Source organism: Ambystoma mexicanum, chromosome 9, assembly GCF_040938575.1.
Source record: "Ambystoma mexicanum isolate Mex_15411 chromosome 9, UKY_AmexF1_1, whole genome shotgun sequence".
In the NCBI taxonomy this organism is placed as follows: domain Eukaryota; kingdom Metazoa; phylum Chordata; class Amphibia; order Caudata; family Ambystomatidae; genus Ambystoma; species Ambystoma mexicanum.
The window spans coordinates 1,110,147,321-1,110,172,489 of NC_090931.1; the positions used below are offsets into that span (position 1 = coordinate 1,110,147,321).

Sequence of the window (25,169 nt, forward strand, 5' to 3'; positions counted from 1 at the left end):
TTTGGGTAGGGGAAACCACACAAATTTACAGACACCCCGCGAGGGTGGGGGTGGGCAAAGGGTTGTCATATTTACACTTTTTGCGGGCTGACGAAAATCGGCCCGAAAAAAATCGGTCTTTTTGGTAGGCAACCAACAAAAAATGAAAATATGACAGAGAACCAAGTGAGGAGCCTGTGCATTGTGCAAAAATGCCTTCTTCACATAAGGGATCCAGTCCAAAGCCAAGGTTCAGCACATCTTTTGAATTTCGGAAGCCGCTAGGCTTCGCTGAAGTGACACTATTGGTAACTGCTTGAAGGCTGTAGGACCCAACAGAGTAGACCTGCAGAACAGCCTTCCACTAATTGACAACTAATTCTCCCAATGTGGGAGGGGAGGATTACATTAAAAAAACAACAATTCATGAACTGTGTGTTTACTGTACAGCTACACATCCTTATTATACCATTAGTCATTAAATACACTACAGGCCTGGCACCTAATATATCAATAGTTAAGCTCTACACAACATCGTCTTAAGACATGTATTGTCCAGCGAATTGAATGCTATGACTTTAAAGTGTTCTTTTTAATTCCTAGAATGATGTACTGTCTGGATAGGTTCAATATCAACTGTGTCCCTTTTTTTATAGGATCACACACATATGAATCTATTATGCACCTTGCACTATTTGGTGGAATTACCTTATACAAAAATGTAATTCAGTTCCTTAAAAAGTGATAGATTAGGTGCCGAGCCAATTGTATTACTTTTATATGTCTACCACTTCAGATTCCCATAGGTTATAGGCGAAAGGCCTGTTTGTTTAAATTGTAAACAACTTTCCATCAGCCATAATTCCTTCGGGATGCTGATTTTCTCATGAAAGCAGTAAATGATTGTTTGATGTGTACTTAGATTACTCGTTGATGGTGAAGAGTGATGTCTTCAGGATGTGGTATGGTCAGGGCTTTAAGTGGGCCGGGGCCTGCCGGGGCTGGGCCCTGGCAGTCTCCGAAATTTCGTTTTGAGGCGGGGCCCTGCCGGGGCCCACTAATCTCCCCTGTCAGCCCCGGCCACTACAGGAAAAAGCATTTTTTTCTACAGCCTGAAGCTCTTGCTATTATGCGAGAGCTTCGGGCTTCAGAAAAAAATGCCTTTCAGCCATAATGGTGGTGCCGCACCTGCGAGTCATCCCTTTAATCAAGGGATGCACGTGGGCCGGCGCCACCAATATGGAGAAAACGTGAGGCCGCTGGAAGCAGAGGCCTTGCTTTCTAAATACTGAAGCTCCCGTGGATTCTCGGGAGTTTCAGTCTTTAGGAAAAAGGCCTCTGCTTCCAGTGGCCTCACCCTTTCAGCCTTAATGGTGACGCTGCCCCTCCCCAGCTGGCGAGGGGCAGCGCCACCATTAAGGCTGAATAGGAGAGGCGCTGTCCCCTGCCAGGTAAGCCTATAGAATAGAAATGCAGAGATCAGCACTCTCTCCCCCAAAGGGGAGAGGGTGCTAATCTCTACAAAAGGCTGCCTGGCATGGGTGCCAGTAGCTCATTGAGCCGGCGCTCGTCAAGGGGGCGTGGCCTAACGGCCCATCAAGACCCCCATTGTTAGGCCACGCCCCCTCGATGGGCCCCGGCTCGATTTGTAGTGCCACTTAAGGCACTGGGTATGGTGTTTTGCGCTCTAGTGTATGCATATGGCTTTTTATCATAGCATGGCCAAAGCTGCCTCCAGGAAGTATCCACTGTGCAACAAACTAAACAAAAACATCAAACAGCAAGTACAGGCATGATCAGCATTTTATAACAAAATGGCCGCCCACCACGCTTGCAGAAATCGTGTAGTCAGCAGGTGTGTGGTGAGACAGAGTGAAACACACCCGTGCGGGTTCTTGAGTGTTGAACACGTGAGTGTGTTGCTATGGCATGTCGGCCCGGCCCTCAGGGCGCGATGCTCTCCAGTAGCACAGAGCTTAACAAGAGGAGAAGCAGAGCAGCACGCTGCCAGCCTGCGCTTCCCTGCCAATCCCTCTGTTTAATAACACCTGGCAGGGCGGCCAAGGTTGGATTACTCTTTAATGGATAAGTTAATAATGAACATGCACGCAGTGCCCTCTCTCCGCCGAAGGCTCTCAAGTGTGCGAGAGGCATTACTCATACGGTAATATATTGTGGGGGGTGGTGGGGGGGGCAAGGGGGAGCGGAGCTCTGCTTGCTGGCACACCAAGGTAGAGACGGATCATTCGAGGCGGGATGGAGGCCGTTAGGAGGATTAGGCTGGCAGCTTAACATTCAAGGCCCCCAAGCTGTGATGACACCGAAAGCCTTTCACAAGCAAAGGGTATTTGAGCGGGCTCCTCTGCGTCTTTTGAACCCCCATCTATGGAATGGGGAGCGTGTAAAGTTTGCGGGGGGTTGGGGGGGCTGAAATGATGTCTTCAGCGATGCTTTGAGGCCTACTCGTCATTTTAGGTATATTTGAGCAGTACACTGCAGTATAATTGGGAGATGTGCACATGTCATATTTATAGAGTATTATTGATATTAAAAAATACATTCAACCAAGAAACATCACCTCTGGTTGTCTTTTATTTTAATGGATGTGGAGAGGTGTAAAAGTACACCTGTGTGCACACCGCATCTTCACATCTGACCCCCACTCCACACTCCCAGGGGCTGTGCCTCAACACGACTCTTGACCTGAAAATACTGCACCCCCAGGGCTCCCCTCACCCCAGCGCCCCAACTGTTGCGAAGCATTGCTTAACACTAACGTGCTTATCACGCTATTTTCACTCTGTTTGCTGTACAGTCAGGTTGCTTTTGAAAACGCAAATCAATATTTTTAAATCCACAAAAAGTCACTAGAATTCAGAGGGCAGCCTGAGATGTTTGCTGAGTCAGCGCGTCACCATGGTCAGAAACATTCCCAGTCAAGTCGCTATTACATGTTCCACCATCCCAGTTCCAGCGAGCCCCTCCCCCTCTCCTCACCAAGACCCCACACTAGAGTTCTCTACCTAAAATGAGGCGACAACAAAATAGCATTACGCGTAAACTAGTTTTCAGCTAAAAACAAACTCTCGAATTTCCAGAGCAGCGTGAGTCACACGAGTGTGAAGAACGGTGAGGTGGCAGCCTCAACACTATGATTAGGTTTAATCTTTTAACAACCAAGTTCTGGCAGCAGCCTTCGGCGCCCCGTGGGGTGCGGGGTTCGGCCCGCACTGTTTATTCAAAGGCAGCTGCTATTTGTTTAGGACGCCGGCTCCAGGACGTCTCCTTTTACCTAAAGGCATTTCTCAATAGAGCACAGTCCTGTTTCTATGTTTACATCGTCACAGGAGGCAGATATGGGGCCCAGGCCTTCAGGCGACTCAGTGACTAAGGCTGCTATTTGCATGTTGAGCTGGAAGGCAAGGATAGCCCCTAATGTTGAATAAACGTAATCGGAAGAGCCAGGCTCCCCGACGCATTCCGCACATTCTGGCCAGGACGTCTTGGGATAGACAGTCACAAAGACCGTTGGAAATCTTGGTCTAAATCAGTAGCATTCAAACTTGTTTATACTGAGCTCCCCCATGACCCCCCCCCAGTAAAAATATTGTTACAGAACCCCGCCCTTAAAAGAAAATACTCTTGCCAGTCCCTGCAGATGCCATATCTGCGGGGCTTTAAGTGGGCTGGGACCAGGCCCTGCCATCTCAAAAATATGGTTCTGAGACGGGGCCCTGCCGGGGGCTCACTCTGGTCCCCTGGCAGCCCTGCCCGCTAGAGCCCAAGACATTTTTCCTAAAGCTTGAAGCTCTCGCTCATGTGGGAGTGCTTCAGGGTTTAGAAAAAAATATCTTTTTCCATAATGGTGGCGACAGCATCCAAGATGCATCAGAGATGCCTGTGTGTTGGCGCTACTATTACGAAGAAAAGGTGAGACTGCTGGAAACGCAGGCTTTTTCTAAAGCCTGAAGCTCCCGCTCATTCATGGGAGCTTCAGGCTTTAGGAAAAAGGCCTCGGTTTCCAGCTGCCTCACTTTTTCAGCTTTAATGGTGGTGTTGTCCCTTGCTAGGCATTTCTTTTGCTAAGAGCTGCAGCGATTTCTTAGCTAAAGAAATGTCTGGCGAGAGACAGCGCCACCATTAAGGCTGAAAAGGTGAGGCACTGTCCCCTGCTAGGTATCCCTTTTGTGAATAGCTGCAGAGATCAGCAGGGTGCTGATTGTCAGTGATGGTCTTCCTGGCGGCCCGGGGGTGTCTGTAACCCATGAAGCGGGGGCCCGTTAAGGGGGCGTGGGCTAATGGGGGCAGTTGGCCCTACCCTTAGACCACGCCCACTTGATGAGCCCGTCTTGTTTTCTTTAGCCACTTAAGACACCGCATATCTGCTCATATTTTCTATAAAAAGCAGTTACCATAGTCCCGTTTCAAGAGGCTTGCAGACCACTAGGACATCCCTCAGGCCCCCCCTAGGGGGTCCTGCCCCACAGTTTGAAGACCACCGGGCTAGAGCAGGGGTCTGCAACCTGTGGTTCGCCAGATGTCAAGGGCGACAGCGTCACCATCTCTACCCTGCATAGTCAATGGCAAGGGATCATGGGAATTCTCTGGAGAGTACAGGCACAGATCCTACATGGTCAGGTCTGCTTGCTGGGAAGGCGCATCCGATCTAGTACTTTCCATAGGGTGATACTGTTAGGCTCTCAGCACTGGCGCCATGCCATCCCTAATTATGGGAAAACATATCTGTGCCTTCATGCCCAGTAGTTCCATGATGCACTTTTTAGTTTTGCTATTAGGTGGTGCTTAAGCGTAGCCTACACGCCCAAACTATTGCATTCAAGTGCAGCCAGGAGGGAGAGGCCATTTCAAGGGGGGATACACAGCCTGGGGCTATTGTATGTTTATATAACCACCCACTAGATACCCATGACCATGTTAATCCTGCTGGCCAGTCCAGGGCTCAAGTCGAGGGACCATGCAGGTGGATGGCGCCCGGCCACATGTTTGAGAGGGCGGACACCGCCCCCATGCAGTGTTTAAGAAATTAAATAAAGAATAACAGCAGGCTGCAGTCGGTTTTCAAAACTCCGGTCTCGCACCTCTGAAATGAGACACTTCACCGCAAGATCGCGGCAATAGCAAGGAAAGCTGCAAAAGGTGTCATACTGACATCTTTCTATACGGGCTTGTTTGATTTGAAGGGTGTGTGCATTTTATACTTAAGCAGCAAGGTAATATGAACATCTTTTCCCTTGGCAAATGCTTTTTTGCCATGTGTGTTTTTTTTCAATCGTGAAAGACGAGCCTTGAATGAAATTTGCATATTTCACATTGGGACACCCCGTGACACTTCCCAATGCTTGCCAGAGTCCTCCATCTTTTTTTAAGGACATTAACTCTGGGTCAATCCCAACCACTACCTGCCCCTCCTCTTCTTCCACAAACAAATCCTTCTCTGAAAAAGCTCTACCAAGCAGTAACATCACACTTTGCCCTGCCCGTGTTCTTTCTAAGCAGTGGCTTAACTGCAGCTGTGAATGGGCTATGGGCGGAATAAAAATGTCTTAACCACGTTTGCCTTTAGCCACTTATGTCTGTTCCTTGCACTGGAGTTTGCTTAAAAACAAGCATTGGCAAAGCAAATAGTGTAGGTATTTGGCGCTGCTATCATATGACCAGATAATCACACCAGCTGTTGTCATTTTATGGCTAGATAGTGCCATTAGAGAAGTGCCTGGAAAATGCCTAGCCCTTCACTTAAGAAAAGCCCAAAATGCTGTCTTTGACAATGCCTGTTTTGCATTAGCCTTGGAAGCGCCATGCAGGGGATTCAGGGCGAGGCAGGGAGCACCTGCACACCGTCTCGTTTTTAAGCACCGGCAGCTCCTTCTGGGGATACGGGAATTACTGCAGTCATCGAGGGATATTGTCTGCATCCATGCTATTACAGGGCGCATGTATAATATGTTAGGGTGACCAGACGTCCCGGTTTTCCTGGGATGGTCCTGGGAAATCACCCTCTGTCCCGGATTCCCGGGAGTTTTTTTCATTTTATAAACCCTCTTCTGGGTTTAGATGGGTGGGTGGCTATGGTCATGGTTTTTGCCAGAAACCGAGTTCAAAATTGTATTGTATTGTATTTTGTTATTTAGATAGCGCTCTTTCCCCATTTGTATGGCCTCAATGCGCGGGCCTGGCGTAACTCTTCATGCGCATGAATGGTGGCGTAAATGTTTTTCACGCCCCCGTTTCCTCCCCCTTCCCCTCCCTGGTTGCTCTCCTCCAATGAGAGGAGATAGCCTGGGAGCACATCCCGCCGCAATAGGTCAGAAACATAGAAGTAGGACTAGAGTTTTATTTGTGTTTGTTTACTGTAGTCCTACATCTATGTCTACTGCCTGTCCCTTTTTTTTATCTGGTCACCCTAAAAATGTGCAATTTAACATTAAACAGAATTAGCATAAGGCATATTTGCAATGAACTGTGAGGCAACAGTGCTAACGAATTAACTGTGCAGGCGATCCCATGGGAAACAGTTCAGATCACCTGCTTGGTTTTGCAAATGATTAGGTTCCAATGCCCGGCCCCACTTCTGAAAAGTGATTCTACGCACCGAGGCGCAGCCTGCGCATGCGTGGTGGTGGGATTCCGGGGTGTGCTTTGAGCACCTGGCACTGGTTTAATGAGTCTGTCGTATTTTTAGTCCCCTGCACTTGTGCAGGCTGCTTTGTTTGCATTCCACGCATTGGAGGCTGGCGCTTGGATGAGATTGGGTGCAGCTGCTGCGAGCCCCCATGATGCTGCATTTCTCCCGCTGCACAGTCAGCCAGACAGCTTATGCTGGTATGTCAACAAAGCAGCCACTTACAGGCCGATGAATTACCACTGCCGCGCACGTGTCTCCAGGCGTCGCTGGTCGCGTGCGCCCAAAGAGAGGCGCGCCTGCACGCTTCGACATGAAGCTAGTCCAGTAGTACCCTCTTCTGGACAACTACGGGTCAAACCCCCAAAACATACAAGGGTTCCTCAATCCTTGGTTGTCCCTGTGCCACTCCAAAACTAGGACATTTAGCCGGGGACTAATCGCTGAACTTTTACACAGAGAGCCTCACGAGTTGGCGGAAAGCAGTAAACATTGTGGAGTGCGCACAGCCGCACATTTTATAGAGACGTTCTCCCTATATATTAGCATAATTTCTGCAACTCACAGCATCATGCCGAACTCTGAATGTATTGTATTTATTGATTTATTAAGCGCCTTACGCCAAAGCGCTGGGAATACATTTTCATTTACCCTCCAACTGGTGCATGACATCATATTTCCATTTTGGCATCTAACCTGTACTCTGCCCATGTAACTAAGTGCCCCACAAATAACAGCGCATCGATGCCCTAGGGCTGTTTGTGCGCTATACAAATGTAAAAAAATAAAGAAAATAAATAAAGAAATAACGGAAAAGCAGCCACCTTTAATCCACAAACACATACAACGCGTGCCCGCAGGGATTTGCAGTGCTAGGAGCCACCCCGGCAGACAGAAGCAGCAAGGACACCATTAGTCCAACCACCCCGGCTGAAAGGAAACTTGCGGTGTTTGCCCACATTATGATTGATGTAGTGTTATAAAATATGATTCACAGCATCTAAACTCGTTCTCTTTACACTAGACCCCTGCTTGAAGACCCCCCCCTCTCCTGGCAGCTCTATAGAGATGCAATGCAGTGCCCCCAGAGTCTTCATTCCATGCAGTTACTCTACCTGACCACAGAGGCCTCGCTGAGCTGTGCTGTTGCCTTGTGGTCATTACCTTAGCGACAGGATCATTCATCACAATGTCCTTCAGCTGAAGCAGTTCATTCATTATAGGCCAGTATTGATGTCCAACGCAACATACCATGTCAAATTCAGCTTACCATAGCTACTGCTGACCTCCTGGCTGTAACCGGAACTGCACTGGCTACCTGGACACCCTCTGATCTCGGGCCCAGGTCCTTCCCCCGCCAGCGTCACACAACTGCACGGCCCCTGGCAACCCCCGCACTTGGGGACTGTTTCTGTATCCCTACAGTCGCCCTACCAGCCCTTGACACATGATGCCTGCACTTACCCATGCACTTGCCACATGCCGGCCGTTGACTTACTTATTGTTATCATCTTCCCATGTACTGCACTTTCCCTGCCCCCTTTCCACGCACTTGCGCGATCTGAATGACACCTGGCGAAGAAGGATCGCTGTCCGTCTTCCCTCTGTTCCCCTCTCTTGCCTCGTCGCGCCTTGAAACACTTGATAGGCACGTTATAAATGCCATATCATATCATAAACAATGTCTCACCAAGGCCAAATCACAAAGTGGACGCTAATAAAATCGGGCCCACCAAATGCACAGGAATAAAGGTCCAAAGGAAAGCACCAAAGACGATCATCACAGCACCAAGCACATATCGCAGAACAGATGGGCATCTCCGTCAGTCACCTATAGAACGGCATCATGTGCCAGCAAGGACAAGCGGGAGCCCCCACACCCCCATAAATCCTTTCCTGTATCTAGTGAGATTCCATTCATTTTGCATTTCACCGAAGACTTTTTGTGCAAATTTTACCACAATTTTAACCACCCTCTTACTCCCTAACATCCCTACTCCAAACACCCCATCTACACATTTGCGGTAAAAGAAAGTGGTAAAATGCGACAAAAGAAATTCAGCGAAATGCAGTTTGGTTAACAGCCCATTTCTTTTGTGGCAATTGACATACGCATATCTGAGGCACACCCCCCTGCCCAAACAAAACATGCAGCCACAATTCCACCACCAATGAGGCAGCAGCGCCAGTTCTCGGATCCCTCGCGCATCCTCGGAGTATGCCCAGGCAATGAGATGAGATGTCACGCCAAAAGCAGCAGGCCATCTTGAATGCGCCTGCTCTTGCCAGTCTCTACAGCTCCTGGGATCCAGCCCCCAATCACAACCCCAGGAGGACCATGCAGAAGAAACAGACAAGTGAGCAATCTGGAGGGATCACCTTCTTGACATGCATCCTCCATCATGCATCTGGCCGGGCAGGAGGGTCCTCACCTTCTTGACATGCATCATGCATCATGCATGTGGCCGGGCAGGAGGGTCCTCACCTTCTTCACATGCATCATGCATCATGCATGTGGCCGGGCAGGAGGGTCCTCCTCTATCCACTTTCCCTAGTCCTCATCGGTTCACAAGAAGTCCAGCACTGGCGACATTGCATGGAGCAGCTCCACGGTGTGGGGAGTCGAGGTGCCACCGGCAAAGCAGGGCTTACTGGCAGAGCTAGCGCCCTTACCAGCATCAGCGGGCACATACACGTGGGGGCAGAGGGGGTGATGGGCCAGCATGGATGCTCTGCCAGGACCTGCTCCACCCATTACCCTTAACAGCAATCCGAAGCCTGGAGTAGTTTTGGGGACACGGTGGGGGTGCAAGCCAGGGGTATTTGAGCAGCTGCAGGTTCACCAGCAAGGGTGCAAGTGCAGCCAGGCAGGCAAGGTGCTGGTGGCCCTCTTACCAGGAAAGCGTTGATTTCGGACAACAGAGGGTCTCTAAAACAGCATATCTCCTAGATCCCATAAAACATCACCCCTCCATGGCCGGGAACCCCTGATTGGCCCACACTTAGACAATGTACCGATTGAACTTCAGGTAATGGCAGATGTGGATTTGGGAACAGGGGTCAAGAGAATGAACTCTCTGAATCCTTCGTGGAGAGCAAAGCCAGAAATCAGGTTCTTCACACAAGCCTCTAGCGCCCAACTTTCTTCATGCAATTCAGTGGCCTAACGACACTGTCTGTGGGACCCAAAGCATACCGTGATCGGGCTCTTGCTGCCCGTCCACACCACAATCCTCAACCATGACAGAAAGGGGATGTCCATCTCTGCGCGACACGTCCTATCAACGCACACCATTACACGTCAACCTCTCCTATGCGTTTAATTGACAAAATGTATATGGGTATCAAAGTCACCTGAAAAGACTGTAGGGCCACCAGGTATGTAAGAGAACATAAACCTACATCTCGTTGGACTCATTGGAATATAGCATTTCTCATACCACAGGTTGCAAAATCTGCACTCGCCACGACCATTGGCTAATGATATTTCAGTCTTGGCGAGTAAGAAATGGTGTGCTGTGTGTATGTATAGAACTAAGGTGGTGAGTGACTTTTTATGGCTGGCTAGTAGCTTGCAATTTGAAATGCTGCTCCCTGCCATACCAGTTCCTTGCCTAAAGCCGCATATCCTGCAACACCTTGATTGCTCACTTTGTCTGCATTTATTGACCCGACGGAGACTCGCTGACTAGTACTGCGTCAAAGCTACTCCCATCATAGCTCGCACTGGCGCCTATTTACTGGGGTGTTCAATATTGACTCCACTCCCACCACCAACCTCTTTAATTAATGACTTCCAGTGGCCAAATTCAGCTAACATTTGATCACAATACCCACACACGTGTAGTAGTCATGCTCTTTTGATCATAAAGGGCTGTCCCCTCACTTAGAAAAACCCACTCATGGTTTTCTAGACAGACCATGTCGCCAATGCCGTCTCATTCAAAGTCAATAAAATCAATTCCCTTGGACAAACAAAACCCTCTCACACAATTATCCGCCCACGAAACCCGCGTTTACTAATTCGAATCAGATATAAAATGTCTAACAAGTGGTAATCCCCGGCCTGGAAAAAAAAAAAAAGGCAACTTCTTTAAACTAGAAAGGAAATCGCTAGCTAACCCACTACCCATGAAAAGCTCCACCAAAATAACATACTGTCCTTCTATAAATGGACCAGAAAACCACTGCACTTGCTTCCATTAGCTCAAGAAGCCAGCCACCTGCTGTCTCACTGCTTTCTTCCCATTGGTGGAATCTCCAATTAATGTACCGCTTCCATAGTACACGCGCGTGCCGACATACATACATACATATATATATTCTCTCTCCCTCTCTCTCCCTCTCTCTTCCTCTCTCTCTATCTCTCCCTCTCTATCTCTCCCTCTCTATCTCTCCCTCTCTCTAGCTCTCTCTCTAGCTCTCTCTCTCTAGCTCTCTCCCTCCTCTCTCCGCCCCCCCTGCTGGCCCTTAAACTAAACCTTAATTTCTTACACCCAAAATATGACCCATTCAGAAACTCAGGACCACATCGAGCCCCCAGAGCACTATGTTGTGTGCCTGAACAGTTGTGAATTCAACTCAATCCCATCACCATAATCAAATTGCCTCTAAGCCAACTTACTCATTCCCTAAAACTGAAACACTAGTCTCCTGCAGGCAGAACCCCATATTTAACTCCACTTGGCATAGCAGGGGGCTCACTGCTGCCCTGGCCCAGCACCAAAGGGCCTTGCCACCTACAGAGTTTGGGGGGATACTCATGATATTCAGGTTATGCAGCTGTTTCACAGGAGTAAGGACACGGTCCGCAAGCACAACACATTGGGCCCCATTACACGGTAGGCGGAGAACCATGGCGCTATTAGCGCCATGGTTCATGCCGGTAAAATACTGGCACCACCTTGGTGGAAAGGGGAATTACCGCCCCATTCCAAGGTTGGCGGGGCGGTAATTCCCCCTTCCACCATTGCCTTCCCCATTCTCATTTTTGCCCCATAGGGCATAATGGGAATGGGGAAGGCGCTAATTACGGCACTGCAAATTGCGGTACCGTAATTAGCTCCCTGGGTCCCTTTGCGGGTTGGTTTTTAACGCCTGCAAAAAGCAGGCGTTAAAATCCCCAACCCGCAAAGGGACCTCGTAGTAAGGCGGTAAGGATTTACCGGTACCGGTAAACCCTTACCGCCTACCGTGTAATGAGGCCCATTCTCTCTTCTTCACAAACCAACAAACAGCAACTCAGTGTGTTTTCCCATTCCAACAGGTCACAAATGCCTCAGCTTGTTTCAATGTTTCCCTTCAAGGACATCTCCTAACCCAGGACTGTATTAGTAAAAGAAAACATGTTATGGCGCTGTGTCAAGAATGTGCTTTCAGGCCATCGGACACATGAGTGCACAACCATTCCTTACCTCCTTAAAGTTATCAAAAGCCGATAAAATGATCTCGTGCCCTCCTCGGACAAGACAGACGGCCGCTAACAGCTCTAGAACCAGGGCCTTTGTCCTGTAAGAAAAAGAAACCAAGAAAATCAGCGTCGGAGAAGTCGTATGTTCTGCAAGATGGCGGCTAAGAGAGGGGCAGGAACTGTTCCCAGGGATGCGTGCTTTTCATAGCCCCTGCTCCCCATGCCATAGGGAAGCAAATACTCCATGTACAACGTCCAGCAATGCAAATTACGGAACTTTATGTAGAACGGTTTTTATAGTCTATAGCTTTTTAAAATTATATTTTATTGGCTGGTTTACAACGCAAACAATGTGAAATAAGTCGGTTTCAGAGTATATAATGCAGTATAAGCCATCTCAGCTAACTCACACATGCCCCAGCGCCGCCCAGGAGCAATCACTGGAAGTTCCCCTCTAGCTCAGAGCTGCTTGAGCAATGCATTGATGCAGTGTTGGTATGCAAATGCGCTCAAATGCACTCCAATGCAAGCCTTTTAACCCGGAAAACTGTCTGGCTTATCGGGCAGTGGCATTTTAAACACAGACCCTCCAGCGATGGCCACCGGGCTGGACTGTGGCATGCGTGACTTAGCCGACTTGGCTTATTCGACTCTCACATTTCAGGTGGATTGCTTTTTCAAGCCTTTATAAACCCACCAAACATTTGCTGGGGTTTGCTCTATATTTATTTTATTAAGGCATGTGCTTTCTTTAAACATGTACGTATATACCACTAGCCTGCCACAGCACACTCAGTTAAAACTCAGATACATGAGCATGTCTCAATCAAAGAAACCTTTTACCCAACAAGAAAAATGACAGCTTTATTCCGACCAGGCAACTTAGACACTACAGCAATAACAACAGAAATTCAACTGACAGTTGCCATCGCAACAAGAGGTTTAAATAAAAACAAACAAAACAACACATACAAGAAACAAAAAAAAAGGCAGAAAAGGAGAGAAGCCTTAGTACAAAACCAAGGTTGTACACCTGTTGCCTCTCAGAAAAAAATATTGACTTAATCACAGTAAGGTGTAAGCATTTAGGATATTAACTTAGCTAGAGAACCGATGTAGAAGAGCACACGAAGTAACAATACATAATACAAATAACTAGGACAAAGGAAACATGGGAATAAAGAAGTCTTAGAGACAGAGAGAAAGAAGGAAGCGGTTCACAGAAGAGAGTAAAGAAACGTAAGGCCTTGGGAAAAGGTAACAAAGAGGAGAAGATCCCTATTATTTCATAACAGTGCCAGAGTGGCGAGGGGACAATGCCTGGGCCAGTTCCATAACAGTGCCAGAGTGGCGAGGGGACAATGTCTGGGCCAGTTCCATAACAGTGCCAGAGTGGAGTGGGGACAATGTCTGGGCCAGTTCCATAACAGTGCCAGAGTGGCACGGAGACAATGCCTGGGCCAGTTCCATAACAGTGCCAGAGTGGAGTGGGGACAATGTCTGGGCCAGTTCCATAACAGTGCCAGAGTGGAGTGGGGACAATGTCTGGGCCAGTTCCATAACAGTGCCAGAGTGGCACGGAGACAATGCCTGGGCCAGTTCCATAACAGTGCCAGAGTGGCACGGAGACAATGCCTGGGCCAGTTCCATAACAGTGCCAGAGTGGAGAGGGCATAACATCTGGGGAAGTTCCATAACAGTGCCAGAGTAAAGAGGGGACAATGCCTGGGTCAGTTCCATAACAGTGCCAGAGTGGAGAGGGGACAATGCCTGGGCCAGTTCCATAACAGTGCCAGAGTGGAGAGGGGACAATGCCTGGCCCAGTTCCCTTTATCATCACATTTCCTCTTTCTACATGACTATAACAATAAAGAAGGGATTGGGTCCTTAATGTTTTTTGTTTTAAAAAATGTTTTATTGGTTAAAAAACAAATTAAGCTTTAACATGATAAATAACGAAATAAATTATAAAAGAGAAAAGAACCGCAAGGGAAAGAAAGTAACTCACAAAAGCATATTGACACTATGATACAGAATAGGATAATTAAAAAAGTCAAAAAAGAAAATAACTCTGGCCATTTCACTGCTCTAGCTCTTGTTCCACTATCCTAACAGAGTGTGAAGGGGCTGGTCTACACAGCATGCCTCTACCCCGCTCTAGCTCTTGTTCCCCTATCCTAACAGAGAGTGTGAAGGGGCTGCTGTACCCCGCTCTAGCTCTTGTTCCCCTATACTAACATTGAGTGTGAAGGGGCTGGTCTACACAGCATGCCTGTACCCCGCTCTAGCTCTTGTTCCCCTATACTAACATTGAGTGTGAAGGGGCTGGTCTACACAGCATGCCTGTACCCCGCTCTAGCTCTTGTTCCCCTATACTAACATTGAGTGTGAAGGGGCTGGTCTACACAGCATGCCTGTACCCCGCTCTAGCTCTTGTTCCCCTATACTAACACAGAGTGTGAAGGGGCTGGTCTACACAGCATGCCTGTACCCCGCTCTAGCTCTTGTTCCACTATCCTAACACAGAGTGTGAAGGGACTGGTCTACACAGCATGCCTGTACCCCGCTCTAGCTCTTGTTCCACTATCCTAACAAAGAGTGTGAAGGGGCTGGTTTACACAGCATGCCTGTACCCCGCTCTAGCTCTTGTTCCCCTATACTAACATTGAGTGTGAAGGGGCTGGTCTACACAGCATGCCTGTACCCCGCTCTAGCTCTTGTTCCCCTATACTAACATTGAGTGTGAAGGGGCTGGCCTACACAGCATGCCTGTACCCCGCTCTAGCTCTTGTTCCCCTATACTAACACAGAGTGTGAAGGGGCTGGTCTACACAGCATGCCTGTACCCCGCTCTAGCTCTTGTTCCCCTACTAACACTGAGTGTGAAGGGGCTGGTCTACACAGCATGCCTGTACCCCGCTCTAGCTCTTGTTCCCCTATACTAACACAGAGTGTGAAGGGGCTGGTCTACACAGCATGCCCGTACCCCGCTCTAGCTCTTGTTCCACTATCTTAACAGAGAGTGTGAAGGGGCTGGTTTACACAGCATGCCCGTACCCCGCTCTAGCTCTTGTTCCCCTATACTAACATTGAGTGTGAAGGGGCTGGTCTACACAGCATGCTGTACCCCGCTCTAGCTCTTGTTCCCCTATACTAACATTGAGTGTGAAGGGGCTGGTCTACACAGCATGCCTATACCCCGCTCTAGCTCTTGCTCCACTATTCTAACAGAGAGTGTGAAGGGGCTGCTGTACCCCGCTCTAGCTCTTGTTCCACTATCCTAACAGAGAGTGTGAAGGGGCTGGTCTACACAGCATGCCTGTACCCCGCTCTAGCTCTTGGTCCCCTATACTAACATTGAGTGTGAAGGGGCTGGTCTACACAGCATGCCTGTACCCCGCTCTAGCTCTTGTTCCCCTATACTAATATTGAGTGTGAAGGGGCTGGTCTACACAGCATGCCTGTACCCCGCTCTAGCTCTTGGTCCCCTATACTAATATTGAGTGTGAAGGGGCTGGTCTACACAGCATGCCTGTACCCCGCTCTAGCTCTTGGTCCCCTATACTAATATTGAGTGTGAAGGGGCTGGTCTACACAGCATGCCTGTACCCCGCTCTAGCTCTTGCTCCACTATTCTAACAGAGAGTGTGAAGGGGCTGCTGTACCCCGCTCTAGCTCTTGTTCCCCTATACTAACACAGAGTGTGAAGGGGCTGGTCTACACAGCATGCCTGTACCCCGCTCTAGCTCTTGTTCCCCTATACTAACACAGAGTGTGAAGGGGCTGGTCTACACAGCATGCCTGTACCCCGCTCTAGCTCTTGGTCCCCTATACTAATATTGAGTGTGAAGGGGCTGGTCTACACAGCATGCCTGTACCCCGCTCTAGCTCTTGGTCCCCTATACTAATATTGAGTGTGAAGGGGCTGGTCTACACAGCATGCCTGTACCCCGCTCTAGCTCTTGGTCCCCTATACTAATATTGAGTGTGAAGGGGCTGGTCTACACAGCATGCCTGTACCCCGCTCTAGCTCCTGGTCCCCTATACTAATATTGAGTGTGAAGGGGCTGGTCTACACAGCATGCCTGTACCCCGCTCTAGCTCTTGTTCCCCTATACTAACACAGAGTGTGAAGGGGCTGGTCTAACCAGCATGCCTGTACCCCGCTCTAGCTCTTGTTCCCCTATACTAACATTGAGTGTGAAGGGGCTGGTCTACGCAGCATGCCTGTACCCCGCTCAAGCTCTTGTTCCCCTATACTAAGACAGAGTGTGAAGGGGCTGGTCTACACAGCATGCCTGTACCCCGCTCTAGCTCTTGGTCCCCTATACTAATATTGAGTGTGAAGGGGCTGGTCTACACAGCATGCCTGTACCTGAGGCGCAATACATTCCCAGAGCTGTGGTGTACAGCAACGGCTCTGCATGAGGCAAGGTGTCACTGTGTATATAGCTTGGAAATTAATCATCAGTAACGAATGAATTCATAGAATGGAATCTGGGCACGATTCCAGTGGACACGTCCTACAACGTGATGAATTTAAGTGCTCCTATCAATTCATTTTGCAGTGTATCTTACACACAAAAATACATTCCCTAACCATGTCAATGCATACTTAAAAAAAGATTGGTAGAACTTTGAAAATAAACTGGCGTTATTCATATGCTTTATGGTGGTCTCTTGTGAGTCGGTCGATGCACAATGTAATCCAGGCCAAGGCGAGAAAGTAACATCTGTATTTATAAACCCAGCTTGGAAAATGATCTCTCTTATGGTGCAAAGCAGGCATTAAAAGGCCACCCGCCAGTCTCAAGAGATCCAGGTTGTCATCAGAGATCCATTCAAATTGGCTTGATCATTCAAGTCCCCCCCTCATGCAGAGATGTAACCCTCAACTGCTCTTCACTCGTTGCAGCATGTGGTAGACTGCAAAGGAACACCTCTAAAGTCCCCTACGCAGCACCCCAAATAAGTGAGCAACAAATCAAAAGCCATGTCTATATTACTCATACATGTACAGGCCACTCGCACATGTAACGTCCATTGACTCGCATTCTGAACTTAAAGTTCCACCTTACCTGGGGTTTTTGTTGTTCAAACTTAGTGCAATTTCATTGACAGCATGAAGATGAGACATGACCATGTTGAAACCATACTAAAAAGAAGAAAAAAAAAAGTATTTCAACTCCGAATGTTTACAAGAATGCTCACAGAACTAGACGTTGTCTCAAAGTGCTATTGATTGCAGTATATTGATGACATGTGCACACAATGTTCATATCATGAAATGGCTGCTGCCCCTGGAATAAACCAATTTGGGGAAACATTGGTCAAATGTGAAATAGATCACAAAAAGGGGGTCTGTCGTGAGTAATGCAGCTTTAATTTTGGCTTTTAAAAATATTATTTGTGTCCAAGGAACAGAGCGACGCATCTGTAATAATCCCGCATGCCATGATAGGTTCTCTACATGCTAGCAACACTCATGAATCTACATGTTCCCACTACCCCACCCCCAAGAAGCGGGACAGCAAGCGGTTGTCTCCCCTGATGCACTCTCCTTAAATCCAAACTAGTGAGTAGAACAAGCAGTTCCCAGTGGAGAGGGGTGACATAGTTAAACTACTCAACAGGCAAACAAAGGTTTTGAGAAACAGGAGGTCCAATTTGGCAGCTGCGTCTTGGAACTGGTGTGGGAACACTTAGGCTTTCAGAAACTGTGTGAGAAATTCCAAGTTGAAGCTCTTGAAATCTCCACAGTAGGTCTGTTTATCAAAAATGCAGTTGCAATGGCCTTGTAGTGAGGAGATTGAGCTGTAATAACACCAGGCACCTGCTTGCACATCAGAGCATTCAGTAATGACATTAGCAAGATCACTGACAACAAAGGCAATACTGGTCTGAGAAGCAGGTGGACAGTAATAACACCCGGCGAACCATTCTTGTAGTCACAAACTGAGACAAGCAAAATGCCCAGGCCCTCCAACATCAACTTGGGAATGTCAATATCAACTGTATAAAGATTCCTACACATACAGCCTGAAGGAGGCCTGGGAAAATAAGCCAGGGAGAAACATGATCTTAGGCACGCAATACAGGTGCAGACAGAGGACAGCCCCATAGTTCAGATAGACCAGCAGCCAATCCCATGCTATATATGAAAGAACACAGATTTCTTGCATACACACATTGACATTATTTAACAGGATTTTGATGGCCGCCACGTTTTTAGATGACGGTGTCTCCATATTAACATGGGATTGCACTAGTTATCCATAGAGGCTTCGATATTTCTCTTTATCCTTCAGGAACTAGACCTATTAATTAGAAATTCAAAACATCTGGATTCCCGAAAAAAATATACGTGCACCTAATATCTTAAAATATATAGCATTTCTTTTCACTCAGATTGATCTGATCAACAGTTCTTTTTTCCCAGCACAGCTGCTTCAGGAATAAAGATTGCCTCTGTTTAACAACCGTTAAAGAAGCCATTACTGGATCAGGGTGAGACAGCAGGTTCATGACCTATTTCAAAACTCCAATTTTTGTGCAAAATATTGGAAACAGCAACTACATCCTAGTTTCAGAAATGTGTGGATGACAGTGGAGTGGCTGCAGCGCTATCAGCTGCACGCGACACTGTGGGTCATGCCAGCCGCCCTGGTTGTATACACCACTTTGGGGTGCAGCTCAGTCTTTTCTTACAGATCGTGGACAGGCTTCGACGCCTCCCTTGATGCAGTGTTCTGTTCATTAAGATCCTCTAGTCACCTTCTTTGACAGCTTTTATTTCAGCTAAAGAAATGGGGACGTACATTTCTGTGGAATAAACTTCCTTTGACAATCAGATCTTTTCAGAACACCCTCATATTTACCAAACATGTTCAAGCATATACTCATTTAAATAGTAACCTTGTTTCCCATGTATATCTTAGTTCACCCTTTCAATGATGTGGCGCTGTGCTGATGGTTCAGGAGATTAAGCCCTGCTTTATAAATCAATGTAACATAACATCAGTACAGAAAGCTTCAAGCTGAATTAAATAACTAGCGTAAATTACTGTATGCCTGTTACAATGGCTCACAGGGGTGCTTTAAGAAAATCAAACCAAACCAAACCAGATTCAATTCTTGGCATAAAGTTGGTTCATTTACTTAAGGACTGGCCTTTACACATCATGATCACCTTTGTCTATGGCTAGGGGTGGCTGTCCTGATCATCTATATTAAACACAAGGGAAGAGGCAGACCGTAAGACATAATTAAATCAGCTCTTTCTTGTATCCAATAACATTGGGTAATTACAGCTTACTAAGTACAATGTCTACAATAACAAACTGGCTCCTCACTTCATTTCATCGTGATTTCTTGTGGAGGGTTTTTTCAGTGACGGAAAGGTACAGGGTTATTGTTCCACTGAGGGACTTCTTCACTTTCTTTGAATGAAGATAAAGGAGAGAAAGCATAACAGGCCTCATAAAACCCACCCATGAGAAGAGAAACATAGAAACATGTGCCTGGAAAACCTATTTGTTTTACAAAAAATTGTAAACTCGATTCTGGTTGCCAGATCTGCTACAAAGGTGGTAGAAGTCTACAATTCAGACTTTCAATAGTACCAGAGGAGGATGCCTTCCAAAAGATTTCTTGCTGGCATGTATACAATTCATGGTATTCTAATGTTCGAATTGGCCTTTTAAGCAATGAAACCAGGAATACCTTTGAAAGTGAAAAAGCAGTTCAAAATTACATAATTGGATGAACTAAGCCATTTGGTGGCAGTTTATAATAAAATAAATATAAGCCATGTTTAGTTTTCAGCATGGTGACTGCGTGGATAATACAATTATACATCCACAAGCATTTGATTTCATTTTGTCAGCCAGGTGGATTGTGATTCTTTACTGTCAGGAACTGTGTGGATTCACTTTGTCTGAGTTCAGTTGCACACATAACAACCATTTGCGTGCTAGTTATCTGGTAGATTGTGGTGTCCCTCTGGGTTTGTCACTTTCCACAATACTGTTGAATCTGTACATGCAACATCTGGCTAAAATACTATACGCTTTTGTTGCCCATTTCTTTCCATACACAGACGACAAACACATCCTGCTCAGATTAGATAGCTTTCAAGATATAACAACTACATTTATGGTCTGCATAACTGCAGTAAATACCTGGACAAACAAGTGTTAAGAAGGATTTCCAGGAGGGCGTGGCCTGACCGGGGCTAGAGGACCGATGAGTGCCTGGCTGGTCACTTCAGAACTACGAGGGAGTGAGGCATCTAATGGTATACTCTTTAAGGCTGACCCTCCAAGTACACCGGCAGCAGAGGAGATCAACAGCCGTGGCTCGCTCCGGGCTAGTCAAAGATGGCGGGCGTGCAAGATTGCAGGCATCCATGACAGGAGGAGCGGTGAATGAGGCGAATTGCTGGGAGTATTATCCCATGAGCTGATGGGCTGTCTACAGAGGTGTGGTGGAGCCGACACGACTTCTCCGGTCCAGCAGAGGTACACCAGGCTAATATAGCACCACAAGTGAAGTGCAGCCCCCCTCCTGCCAAGTGGAGTGAGGTGTGGCCCCAGATGTCGGAGCGCTCCGTTGTTGCAGCTGTGCTCTGCTGGCCGTGAGCATGAGGAGTGGGCGGTGCGAGTGCCGCGCTAGTTCTGGGCACTGCAGAGCCCATGAGAATCTGGTGAGGCGTGAGGGCCCGTGAGACAGAGGTCCCTGGTGGAGTTTGGGCCCTTTGTCCGTTTGCAAAAGGAAAGTGGTGTGTGGTGAGCCAGCTGGTGGGTGGGGTAGGTTGAAGCTATTGGTGGAGCGCTCCTGGTGCATGCTCCCTGTGTGGGCCAGTGTGACGGCTTTAGTAGCCCTAAAGCTCATCTGCACCGCCATCAACTTTAACCGACTGAGGGAGCTTCACAGCAGTAGGGGATTGATGTAGCAGTCCCTTTCCCCTCTTTTTTGGTAAAGGCTGCCCCCATGAGCCCATCAGGAGGCACAAAGTAACCTTTGTGTTGGGACAGCTAATCTGCACCATGACATCAAAGCAAAAAACAAATCCACTGCCTCCATCAGAGACATGCTTCAGACACCTAAACCCTCACCGGTTGTGGCATCCAACCCAGAGGGGGAGCTGGAATGGGCGATGATGCTGAGCCAGCTACAAAAGGTGACATTGACCGATTGTTGCAGACCATCATAAAGATATGGCGGCTACACACCTGGAACTCAAAGTCGCCTTTCATGAGCTGGCCCAAAACCCGCAACAAGTAGGGGATTTGGAGAATTCCTATTGCTATCAGGAGAATAATTATTCCTCCCTTCACTAGAGAGTGAGCAAGTTGGAGCAGCAACAGGTATACATGGAAGAAAGGATGCAAGATAGCAAAAATCGGTCGCACAGGAATAACATCAGGATCAGAGGCATCCCATGTGAGGTTACCAACCGGGAGCTGGAGGACTATGTACGTGACCTCTTTTTTGGAGGTGCTGGGTGATACTCCAGTGTGGACCTCACCTTGGACCGCATGCATGGGGTATTTTCAAACTTCCAGCAGCTTCAAAATCTCCTCCCAGATGTGCTTCCTAGCGTGCATTTATTTCAAAACTAAGGAGCTTATTTTCCAGAAAACAAGATCTCAGAGGGACATTGCGTTTCGAGGCAGCACTATTACTTTGTTCCAGGACCTGGCTCAAGGACCTATTTAGAGACGCCGGCAGATGAAACTTCTCACACAATGGCTGCTTCGTAAGGTGGGGATATACTTTTTTGGATCATTTTGACAATGGACAGGGTCCAACACCAGTTTATGACCCTGCAGGCTGTGGTCAAGGTTCTCAAGATCCCAAGTGTGGAGATCCAGACAACACGGGTAGACGAGACCTGGAGCCAGCGATCTGACTGGGCTAGAGCAGGCTCCCGGAAGGCAAGGCGTAAAGATTGAAGGAGATCTTCCCTGGATAGGAGGGAGAGAAGTGTGGATTCAGAAACAGCGTCTTAATTGCATTGAGTGGGTCTATTGGCATTAACAGGGAATTCAAGGCCTCATTCTTCTCTGAAGCTGGTTCTCAAAGGGGATGCACCTGGGCGGTTTGACGGTTGCTGATCTGTTTTTTATGATCTAACCGTGAAGTTGCGTTCATATTTGAATCACAGATTAATAAGCAGGTGCGTTAGGAGTACGTGCCCTTCTTTAGGTTGATAACCTAATGCATCCCCATAACGGAGTTGTTTTCTATTCAAATCTTCCAAGGCATGCATGTTTTACAACTACAGATTTTTGTTCACAGATATGAGTAAGAGACTGCGAAAAGGCTTGCTTCTAGGATCAGGCTTAGTGGTACTAGTGCTCCTTTAAGGTTCAGGGGGTACATAGCTTCTATATGCTGGATGCTCATGAGATTGGTGAGTTTGAGCGTCTGGAGTATGGGGTTGCTACGAATCTTTGTAATGTTTCCTCTTCAGGGGGTGCTGCCGAGAAAAGTGTCTCCACATGGTTGGTGAATGGGGACCTTACAATAGTGTCTCTGAATGTGCAAGGCCTTACTTTCCCTAGGAAAGGGAAGGGTATACTTGCTAACTTGGTGGAATTGAAGGCCAACTTAGTTCTGCTTCAGGAGACTCATCTCTTAAAGACAGACTAGCCTTGCTTACGAAATATATGGTTCCACACCAATTTCTTGCATCTACTGCTAAAAAGGCAGGGGTGGTGATTTCTTTTCATAGGTCATTAAAGTTTGACAAATTAGGAGAATCCCAGGATACACAAGGGAGGTTTGTAGGTATACATATAGATTTGGGGGGGGAAAGATCTATCCCTGTTCTCAGTGTATGGCCCTAATCAACACAAGGAAGAATTATATGCTAGGTGTTTCCCTCAGATTACGCACTTTGAAAAGGGAGAGCTGATTATCGGGCAGGGGGATTTTAATGTAGTGTTAAGAGGGGACCTAGATAGGCCAGTTCGGTCTTTACCTATGTCTCAGGGAATCAGATTCCCTGTGGAAGGCCATCGAGGAGCTCCATTTAGTGGACGTGTGGCGGCATCTTCACCCTCGAACGAGGGATTATACACACATTTCCAACTTTCTTTGTAGTTTTTCTATGACAGATTTTCTTTTAACATCCAGCTTCCTGCTGCCATCCATTTCCGTGTCTACGATAGAATTGGCTGTGGTTTCCAGCCACGCACTGGTCACGTTGCTGGTGGACACCTATATGGCCCAGTCTAGGAAATCAGTGATGTGGAAAATAAATGATTCATTATTGGCAGATGTAACCTGCTGTTATTTGATTTCGGAGAGGAGTGAGGTATACTTCCAAGAGAATAGGGGAGAAGATACTTCGATAGTTTCACTTACCCTCCTGAGACCACTGCTGGCAACCCTTACCTCCTACCGTGTAATGAGGCCCATAGTCTTTGTGAATTTCTTGTATTGTTACATTTACACGCATCACCTTACAGTGAAGTGCAGTTAGGATAATTGATGATCCCAAAAAGATCACATATTTCATCAGGCTTAGCACAATTTCACTGACAGCTAGTGGTGTGCAGTGTCCAGTATAAGACACTTACATAAAATAGCCCCAACCTTTCTACAGAACACACTCAGCTACTCCCCTCTCAGGGAGTATAAAAAGTGGAGCGGTTGCACTGTTTCATTCGAATTCAGGCAGGGTAGCTCAAACACTATGGAATTTAGATAAGTCCTTAAAGCTTGACCAAAGCTGAAATGGTTACCTTTGTGTGTGCTAAGGCTGGTACTTTCCTTGATGATGTCCCCACCCAACCTTCAGTCAGTGCCTTGGTGTGGCTATGGGTGTTAGCTTGTGCTTTATGAATCCAATCCAAGCCATAGGTGCTGCACAAAGATTCTTTATGTGGCGTGCCGAGCGAAGTCTATAGGTGCTGCCTTCACACTTGTGGAATACACAATGGCAGAGAGACACACTTTGCATGAGTTAGAGACTGGATGACATAGCAATGTGAAAAGCGATCTTCACAATCTAGAGAAATACTGAAAAAAATAAAGCTCCACTTTCAAGTGAATTCCTCCTTTACACAAGAAAGAGCCTTTGAGTAAATCTGATATCCACTATGGAGTCTAAGTGAAATCTCAGAGGTAGCTTGATATTGAAGATTTGTGGGCTAAGAGTGGAAACTGCCATTTCCTAGGTCACAATCATAGCTTCCATTGCCTGGTATATTCTATCTTCATGCAAATTTGACTTGAAAGTACAAGATAGCTTTGCAATCAACTGAACATTTGTTTTATTCAAGGACCCTCTTGTGCTGCAACCACAAGATGTCTTGGAAGAACTAGGTTTAGCAGACTGTTGTTGAGAGACCAGCAAAGTACCCTTCCCATTAGATACAAACCCACATTTAAACCTCATCAGCAACACAATCAATGTGTATCTTGATTCACAGAGGTGGACTAAATGTATTCCTACTAGGTCAATGCATCTGCAGACGACACCCAAAAAGGTGCAGTGCCCAGAAAATAACCGCAGTTGTAGCTGTGCCACAGCCCATGCCTGCCCTCTCCCCCTGTAGAGGAATACATCATTGTATCTGGGAATTTGTTCATCATATTCCAAAGGAGCAGGTTACATTTCCAAAGAAGGGCAGCATCATTCGTTTGGCTTACAAACGTAAGACCAATAGATTGCTGGCCTGATATGAGTATTTTGCAGGTATTGCATCACAGGATACAGGATCTTTCCACATCTTAAGAGATAGCAAAGATGCAAAGATCAATTATGAAAGTGGATGTTCAGTCCAGTCATAGATTTGGGTGTAAACAGTTGGATGTAGACTAAAAACAGTCTATGTTGTTTTTATACACTACATAGCCAAATGTAAAATGATAATGAGTTTCCGTTAACTGATCAGTACTAGCAGTAAATGTGTAAGAGCACGACAGGACATGAATGATACTATTCATATGATGCTAAGACTCCTATAGTGACGAGGCTTTACATCTTTTGCAATAACTGAGGCATTTGTGGGATTGAGATCGGCTTCCGCTTGAAGAGTGACTATAGTAGCTATCTTCAAATGTAGGGTTTTATTCCCTAAAGACATGAGAGATGAAGACTGAACATTAATAAGAACTTCCCAC

General features: G+C 47.1%; 1 protein-coding gene across 14 annotated transcripts in view; it reads right to left on the reverse strand.

Moving 5' to 3' along the window:
* Positions 1-25,169, reverse strand: part of FMNL2 (formin like 2) — a 798,413-nt gene that overhangs the window by 190,380 nt on the left and 582,864 nt on the right. For all 14 annotated transcript variants that reach the window (XR_011274735.1, XM_069616442.1, XM_069616437.1 and 11 more), the window contains 2 exons: positions 17,111-17,187; positions 12,037-12,130 (listed from right to left, as the gene is read on the reverse strand). Coding sequence is in view for 13 of the 14 variants with exons in the window: in XM_069616442.1 (XP_069472543.1) it covers positions 12,037-12,130; positions 17,111-17,187 (171 nt within the window). In the remaining variant the exon portion in view is untranslated. The remainder of the gene's footprint in view (positions 1-12,036; positions 12,131-17,110; positions 17,188-25,169) is intronic.